General features: G+C 46.6%; 1 protein-coding gene across 9 annotated transcripts in view; it reads left to right on the forward strand.

The window, feature by feature from the left end:
* CCAR2 (cell cycle and apoptosis regulator 2) overlaps positions 1-8,505 on the forward strand; it is a 31,335-nt gene extending 22,830 nt beyond the window's left edge. For 5 of the 9 annotated variants that reach the window (XM_028708916.2, XM_028708921.2, XM_028708922.2 and 2 more), the window contains 8 exons: positions 28-255; positions 897-1,074; positions 1,461-1,540; positions 2,344-2,490; positions 2,636-2,744; positions 3,250-3,447; positions 4,652-4,857; positions 7,269-8,505. In XM_028708916.2, coding sequence (XP_028564749.1) covers positions 28-255; positions 897-1,074; positions 1,461-1,540; positions 2,344-2,490; positions 2,636-2,744; positions 3,250-3,447; positions 4,652-4,857; positions 7,269-7,325 — 1,203 coding nt within the window. In that variant the 3' untranslated portion in view covers positions 7,326-8,505. Of the gene's footprint in view, positions 1-27; positions 256-896; positions 1,075-1,460; positions 1,541-2,343; positions 2,491-2,597; positions 2,745-3,249; positions 3,448-4,651; positions 4,858-7,268 lie in introns of those variants that run through there. The other 4 variants (XM_028708920.2, XM_028708924.2, XM_028708923.2 and 1 more) reach the window with 4 other exon arrangements.
* Positions 8,506-8,908: the final 403 nt, after the last annotated feature.

Consider the following 8,908-nt stretch of genomic DNA (forward strand, 5'->3'; position numbering starts at 1 on the left):
CTCTCTCTCTCTCTTTCCACCCCTGAGGTGGCAGTGGTGGCAGAGTTCTTCCAGGAGATGCTGCAACGGGATTTTGGTTATAAGCTCTACAAGGCATTACTGGCCCTACCAGAGAAGGAGTCAGTGGAGGCAAAGAACCCCGAGCAGGAGAAAGCAGCCGAATCAGAGAAGGAGGGAGAGAATGAGCTGAGAGAAGAGCCTCAGGAGAATATTGGGGCAGAGGAAGCCCTGGAAAATAGCCAGAAGGATGCTCAGGTGAGGGTGACGTGCCTCTCTGGCCCGTTAGTACAGTGGTACCTTGGTTTGCAACCGCTTTGGATTACAACTGTTTTGGATTACAAACACGTCAAACCCGGAAGTGTGTGTCCCTTTTTTGGATTATAACCCATTTTTTTTGGATTACAACCCATTTTTTTGGAGGCCCCATTGGCAAAAGCGCGCCTTGGGTTACAACCTGGTTTTTACAACTGGACCTCTGGAATGGATTATGGTTGTAAACCAAGGTACCACTGTATAGCAAAGTGGCCTCAGTTGCTTAGGTGATGCAGGTATGTCTCGCCTTCCTCATACTGGGTCTAAGAGCACCTGCTGGCTTTTGAAAGCATCCATGGAAGGATTGGAGTACTGGACTGCAAATTTCCAGCTGTTGTGGCTGTGCTTGATAGTGTGTGGGCAATGCCTGCTGACATCTCAGAAGCCAGAGTGGGTGGCTAACTTACATTCGCAGGGATCATGGACAGTAAGTGTGTTTCTGCTTTTGGGGACTTCTCAGGACTAGCCAAAACCAAACCGATAATGCAGAAACAAGAGATTATGTATATGTACTCAAATTTTCATAATTCGTACAAACTGCAGAATTTGGAAGAGTTCTGTTTATGTGCTTTTCATTCCTGTAGAAGGAGGAGGCTGGGGATACCGAGAAGAAGCCTTCAGGTCAAGATGGGGCCAGTTCAGCCAAGGAGGAGGTCAGTGGGAATGTCAAAGTGGAATCGAAGGATTCTACAGATGAGCTGTGTGAGCTGAGCCTAGAGGATGACTTGCTGCTGCTGAGAGAGGAGGAGGAGGAGGATTTTGGTAGGTACTCTGGGAAATGCAGAAATCCTACAGTGCAGTGTTAAGATATGGCTGCTCTCATTGAAAAGTGTATGTGTGTGTACCCACATATGTAAAGGTTGGGATAGCCATGATGCTGCCTGCAGACAGCTGCACCTATCAGTGTGTTTAATTGCAAGGAAGATGTAAGTTGAAAGGAGCATTTCCATAGGTTTTCCTTATGCCTAGTAGGGCAAGAGTAGGATCCTTGGGTTCCTTTCTCTGGTCTGTTGTTCATTTCACACAAGCCAGTGGTATCTGCTCAGTGAGATTGTACTTTGGAAGACGCTGGTATTCACTCAAGTCTCTCTTGGTAAGCACTGAGCAGAGGTCATCATCTGAAGCCAGTCATGCTGCATTCTCCACAGGTGTCAAGTTAGAAGATGCTGAAGTGAGATCAGTTGCATCCAACCAATCAGAGATGGAGTTCTCCTCCCTTCATGATGTGGTCAGTGACAAATCCCTTCCTTCTCAAAGTCTGCTTTGAACTCTTTAGGCCAGTGGCCCTGGGAATTGTGGCTGGGGCTTGGGTTGTAGAAAAGGATACTGATTTCTCAGTATCAGAATTCCCATCTGGGTATCTTCTGGGTTTTTAAGCATTATGTAAAAGCTGTCCCTTTTGCCTTGATGTCTTTCTTCATACCTATGTGAATTAGAAACGTGTTGCTTGTAAAAGGAAAAGTGGAGTTCCTAAGAATTCCAGCAGCTGCTATTTTTTTATAAGCTCTGTATCCCATGGTTTGTGACAAGACTTATCCATGTGGATTTTTCTTCCTCAAAATCCTAGAATTTGCTGTCTCATATTTATTTTCCATAGCAAGAAAATAAATATGAGAGCAGTTTTTTGTTTTGCCCGAGATGCCTGTTTGTAATATTACCAGTTCTAGATTAGCCTGTGCTGCCCCCAAGGCTTCTCAACACCTAATGCCATTTCAATATCGTTCTGGTCCAGTTTTAACTAGGCTTGTCTCTGATACCCAGTGGGCTCCTGGGTGCAGTGATGGTACTCCAGGATAGGAGCTGATCTCAGAAACCTGATCGTTCCTAGTTGCTGAGACTAAATCTCACCAACATGTTCAGAGTCAGCTGTGGATATGCAGTTTTTGGCTCGGGGAGGCTTAGTCCCTAACAGTTCACTGTTGAAATCTAGCCCATAGTGACAGCGCAGGGAATGGTCTCTGTAGTAGAAGGGAAGTGACACCTTGACAGTTTGAACAGCCTTTTACTTTTTCTTACACCACCCTTCCCCAGCCCAGAGAGCTGGACCCAAGTGCTGTGTTGCCACTGGATGCCCTCCTTGCCTTCATTTACTTTGACTTGAATTTCTGCGGCTACCTGCACAGGAGGGATATGGAAAAGGTGCTTCTCACCTTGGGGCTGCATCTCTGCAAAGAGCAGGTGAGTGCCAATCTGATTTCTCCCCTGCTTTTGCTGGAGGTTTGAATGACTTGAGACCTTCTTGATTAGCGCTGAGGGTACGAGGATCTGTTTGCGGCCTTTTCCAGTGCCATTCATGGAGGGGGGGTGTCTCATCTGGTGGCAGGTGAAGCGCCTGGTGAACAGGGTGGTGACGCAGTTCGTGTGCCGTTACCGCAGCCTACGCTACAGCCGACAGGAAGGGACTGAGCCAGGCCCTGAGGAGGAGCCATTAGGTAGGTACTCAGTGTGGGTTGGAAGGGGCTGTTCAGTTGCATAGAGCTTCATGGGTAGAAGGATCCCTTTATTTTTCCTTCTGAGCTAGAACTCTTTAACAGTTCTGGCTTAGCTCTTACACATGATCAGTGCTTTCTGGTCCTATTTACTGACCAGTTCTGCTAGGGAGCACTCCCAATATTCTTCTGTCCTGTCCCGATTCCTGAATGCATGGGGCAGCTTGCCACTAGTGACTCTGCAGTGATGCAAGGAAGGGAAAAGTTACTTCTGTAGAATCTCTTTCAACCCATCTTTAAAGGGTGTGCTCAGCTTTGGGATGGTGGCAATTGTGTGTGATTGGAGGAAGGAGAGAACAGAGCTTTCTAACCCACAATGGGAGGAGCTGGAAACTGTAGCACAAAAGTAATCTGAATGGGGTTTTTTTTCTGCCCTTGGTTCCCATTCCCTGTCTCTGGATGCTCCGTTTCAAAACCAAGCAGAGTAAATGTTGCCTTGTTCTTACAGGGAACCTCAATCTACTGTGCTCATCCATCTCTGTGCCTGAGGTGCCTACCAAGTATTCTCCAGAGTCTCAGTCCGGCAACCTGGTTTCATACAATGGGGCTGTCCTTAATGTAGGGAAACTGCTGGAAAAGGCAGAACAGACAGAAAACAGCCGACTCTATCTAGAGAACAAAATCCACACGTTGGAGCTCAAATTGGGTGAGCCACACATGGTTAGGATCGGCTCATCTTGTAAAGGATTGGAGTGGGGAACCTGTGGTCCATGGGTCTCATTAGGCCTGCCAGGCTCTCCATTTGGTCCCAGGACCATTTTGGTCAAGCCATGTCCACGCAGGTGACACCAGCTGTAGGGCAGGTAAAGACTTGCCTCAGCCCAAAAGGTTTGCAAGACCCAATTATCAGCTGTCAGGTTTTGAAAACTGTTCCACAAAACTCATGGGCAAAATAAGTGACTTGACATTGCTATGCTAGGAGATTGACAATTGGATGTCGCCACAAGGGATCCTGTCTAGATCCAGTTCCCCAGCCCTGCTGTACCGTATCCCCAAGAAGCTGCACCAAGCCGGAATTCAAGGGAAAGCACCTGCCTTGCTTTAGCCTCTCAACAACATGGAGCAGTTCATTGGGCACACTCATACAAAGCACTTACATCTGATGAATGACAGGGCTCTTTTGATCAGAATATATTAGGCAAATGAAACCCAACAAGAATTGGATGCAGGAGTGCAGTTGGCACCTAATGCAACAAAGCATTGAGTGGTGGAAGCATTGTTGATAGAACCTTTGGGGTTGGTGGGGCTGCAGTGATTCTAGGCTAATGCTGCTTGCCTGTTTTTGGCTACTCATACCTGCTTGACTTTCCAAGAATTTGAGCTGGAGGCAGAGAGTGGGCTAGCTGGAGTTTCTAAGTGGAGTTGGGTCCATATACTTAAAGGCCTAATTTGGATGACATAGTAAACCACAGTTATGGTCTACTGTGAATGCACTAATTTATGCCACTTTGCTCATCCTCACGAGCACGTAAGAGAAACCACAATCTGTAGCCAAGGTTGGTTCAGAGTGGAACCACCACAATCCCATTCAGACATGATTGGCCAGGGATTGTGGTTTGTTGCTCCTGCTTGCACTAGCCACCTCTGTGTTCACATGGAACAATGTCTGGTTTCCTGGGCATGTGTTGCCAGGGCCCTTTCCCCAATTTATATATCACGGCCATATATAAATATCTCCTCCAGCTTCCCTTTTTGAGATACTTTGAATTTCTGCCTTCACTCTTGTCACCTGCTGTGTGAGTTCAGAACAATGGCTTTTGTTCCGAGGGTTGGGAGATAGCACTGCTCTGATCTCAGTCCATTGTGTTACTTCCTGGAATCTGATTCTACCCTCTGTGCTGTTCTTACAGAAGAGACCCAGGTTCGCTTCTCTACAACAGAGGCTTCCAACAAGGCCCTGACATTGGAGGTTCAAGAGCTGCAGAAGCGCCTCACTGAGATGGAGGAGCAGTGCAAGGGGAACGAGAGACAAAAATCCAGTTTCCAGAGGCTGCTGCTGGAGAATAAGAAGCGCCTGATTCCACTGCAGCTGGAAATCCAGAAGATAATTGAGAAGGTAATCTGGAACCTGCGGAATATTTTAGGACAGAGCCTATCTGGTGTCAGGAGTTTTCAAGTTGTCGTCCCTGCATGCTGCTCCACAAACAGTGGATTCTGGTGGCAATTGGCTTGGTAAAATTATAAATGTTCATTTCTGTGAGATGCTGAACAGGCAACTCTGGACTGCCATGCCATGGCCCTGCAACTCTTCTACTTTGTCCTTATGGCAAAGAGGGAGGGGCTGTGGAGACTCAGGAATCAGTCTCTTTCCTGGCAGTGACTTTTGTCTCAAGAACGCACTGTCAAATCTCTGCTCTTTGATTCTATACATATTTATTTACTTGGAAGCAAGTTCCACTAACTTATGCACGGGGCTTACTCCCTGGTATGTGTGCTTAGGTCTGCAGACAGTGTAAAGTGCATGACTTAATACAAATTGGATCTACTTTCCCTCAAACCTGAAGCTGGGGTCAGGAGGACTTCTGTCTTATTCAGTCTTTGCCTCTGGACAAATACAGAAGCCAGTTTATTTCTACCTGCGGATTCGGTCTAGGAATGGAGAGGCAAACCGAGACCCATGTCTTCTAGTCATTCCATGTCGCTGCTCCAGGTCTGAGGACAGATGTTGCTGGACTCCCAACTCCCATCAGCCCCAGAAAGTATGAAAATAGTTGGGGGTTGTGAGAGTTGTCCAGAAACATCTGGAGGGTCATGGATTCTCCAGACCTGCTTAGCTCCTAATTGCCCGTTATTTCCATATCCTTACCCAAAACACTGGGAGATGTTCATTTTAAGTTGTTAAAAAAGCCACTACATCTTGAAAATGGGTGGCTTGGATCCCTTTTTCAAGAATATGATCACTTTCTATGGGCTAGGAGTTTTTGAAAGAGGGAACATTCAAATGTGTGTTTCCCACTCCCAACTGTTTTGTTGTTGTTTATATGAGGCAACCTAGGAAGGCTATACTGTATGCCTTCTCCATATGTTTAGATCAGCTATAAGCCATTTGCAGAAGTGTCTCTGGCAAATCTACTGTACATGTAAGCACATAGAATCATAGAATCATAGAATCATAGAGTTGGAAGAGACCACAAGGGCCATCGAGTCCAACCCCCTGCCAAGCAGGAAACACCATCAGAGCACTCCTGACATATGGTTGTCAAGCCTCTGCTTAAAGACCTCCAAAGAAGGAGACTCCACCACACTCCTTGGCAGCAAATTCCACTGTCGAACAGCTCTTACTGTCAGGAAGTTCTTCCTAATGTTTAGGTGGAATCTTCTTTCTTGTAGTTTGGATCCATTGCTCCGTGTCCGCTTCTCTGGAGCAGCAGAAAAAAACCTTTCTCCCTCCTCTATATGACATCCTTTTATATATTTGAACACGGCTGTCATATCACCCCTTAACCTCCTCTTCTCCAGGCTAAACATGCCCAGCTCCCTTAGCCGTTCCTCATAAGGCATCGTTTCCAGGCCTTTGACCATTTTGGTTGCCCTCCTCTGGACACGTTCCAGTTTGTCAGTGTCCTTCTTAAATTGTGGTGCCCAGAATTGGACACAGTACTCCAGGTGAGGTCTGACCAGAGCAGAATACAGTGGCACTATTACTTCCCTTGATCTAGATGCTATACTCCTATTGATGAGGCCCAGAATTGCATTGGCTTTTTTAGCTGCCGCGTCACACTGTTGGCTCATGTCAAGTTTGTGGTCAACCAAGACTCCTAGATCCTTTTCACATGTACTGCTCTCAAGCCAGGTGTCACCCATCTTGTATTTGTGCCTCTCATTTTTTTTGCCCAAGTGCAATACTTTACATTTCTCCCTGTTAAAATTCATCTTGTTTGTTTTGGCCCAGTTCTCTAATCTGTCAAGGTCGTTTTGAAGTGTGATCCTGTCCTCTGGGGTGTTAGCCACCCCTCCCAGTTTGGTGTCATCTGCAAATTTGATCAGGATGCCCTTGAGTCCATCATCCAAGTCGTTGATAAAGATGTTGAATAAGACCGGGCCCAAGACAGAACCCTGTGGCACCCCACTAGTCACTCTTCTCCAGGATGAAGAGGAACCATCCCCCATGTAGTTCAATGTGCTGGGAATTGTAGTGGTGAGGGATGAATTAGTTTCCAGCATACTGTGGCGAGGCAGGGGTGGCATGTCACCTCTGAGACATGTATCATTGTATGAGAATTTTTCAATTTTTAAAAAAGTAAAGGGGGGGGGGGGATAAAAAGGCACCCAACAATGTGTCAGTGTTGTCGTCCTGGAAATCTGTTCAAAGTCTCTGCAACTTACCTAAAAGTTTTTCTTTATGTGCTGTTTTGTTTGATTTTTGTTGATAAATCGTCTTAAGACGGGGGAAGGGAACGAGAATGAAATAAATTGAATGTTTGCTTTTCTTACTATTGTGCTTCTTTTGTCTTTTGTCTCTTTCAGACCAATAATTGCCTAGAAAAGAAGGAACCAGCACCCACAGCCGTTTCCAGCAACTGACACTCCCTGGAGAAGCAGCTTGGCAGGGAAGATCTGTACCTTGGTTTGATATTTTTGGGCTGAGGGTTAGCAGTCTGGGTAAGCCTTTGAAACCTTCAACCCTTTCACTGCCATGTGAGAGGCTGGAGCTGGAGTTCCTCCTTCGCCCACTCCGCCACCTCTGGCTTGTGTCTGTTGGCAGAAAGGCCACCTAGCCTAAACATGGCTGGGAATCACAGTTCATATGCGGGAGCCACCATTATTGTTTAAAGGAGGAGTACCCATTAAGTAGGAGTTTTGATGGTCTCTTGTGTCAAGTGGAGAAGCTACCATGCAGGTATTCTCAAGCTGTCTGCCAGTAGCAAGTACTAGAAGGGATTTTTTAAAGCCCAGTTTGGTAACAGACAACAGGTGCTGACTGCACCAAAGGACAGGGCATGGCTGGCCTCTTTGTGCTGCGTGGAGAATTTTGTTCTCTTCTCCTCAAGCCCTCTCTCCCTCCCTGCCCCACAGCTTTTGCTCAAGAAGGTGGCATTCTGCCTGCCTCTTGATTAAAAGGTGGTCTGAGAAGGCTGCAAAAGAAATAGCAGGACTTTAAACATCAGATGAAGCCAACACAGTGGTTCCTGGCTTATATCCTCAACAGATTATGCATTCAGTGCTGCAGGCTAGTTTGTGACTGTTGCAGTTTTGTGGGTTAGACTTTGGACCCTCATACATTCAGTGCTGCGTGCTGGCCATTCTAAGGAAAACAATGCCATCTGGTTCCCTCTCTGGCAGTTTTGAGTCACTCACTTGCAAGATGTAGCTTTAAAGGCTTAGCAATCTGCTGTGTTTTCGCCAGTCTTCAAATGTAAGCAAAGTTATCGGCCACCAGGTATGGTCTTAGGTGGTAGGGTGGCTGCAGTGCATTTAACTTCCATTTTGGGGAAGTAGCAATGGCAGGAGGGCTGTGGTAGGTAGCCCATTGGGTCCCTGTGGTAGCCTTTAGCAGAGTAGCGGCAGGCCAGGTGGGTGGGGGACTGTCCAAAGCCGGGGTGAGCCCTCTTCTGCAGTCACTGTTGGTTGCATCTGCTCTGGCCACCTGTTTCCCCATCCTCAGGTGGTCTGTCTCTTCTGGATGTGTTGCTTTTAGTCTGTAAATGTGGTAACAACTTGTATTTAACTGGCCAGGTTCCCTTTTATAAAAGTCTTTTCCTCAGTTAGAAGGCTGTGCTGCCCTTTTTTGCTTTTGAGTGAAGTCTGCCTGTCTTAATTAGAGAGAAACACATGCAGCCGACATACAGTGATCATTCAAATGCTGCTTAATGAAACAGTTAGCCAATGACTTTATACAGAAGTAGGCCCGCAAATAGCAGCTTACATGGCACAGCAACCCATCTCCCACTGACTGAAATAAAGCAAAACTTGAAATAAAGCAAAAGGCAATGCGGTGCATTCCTGCACTCTGTTCCATGCCTCATACTTGTTATCTCCAGAAGTAGGGGCATTATTTAATGCAATGATGATCCCTCACGTGGTAGGGAGAAGCTGCTTTGGGGAAAGTATTTCTGGCTGAGAGGCATTGTCAAGGAGTGAGTGCCTCAGCCTAATTTCACAATGGC

The sequence above is a fragment of the Podarcis muralis genome, chromosome 15, assembly GCF_964188315.1.
Source record: "Podarcis muralis chromosome 15, rPodMur119.hap1.1, whole genome shotgun sequence".
NCBI lineage: Eukaryota > Metazoa > Chordata > Lepidosauria > Squamata > Lacertidae > Podarcis > Podarcis muralis.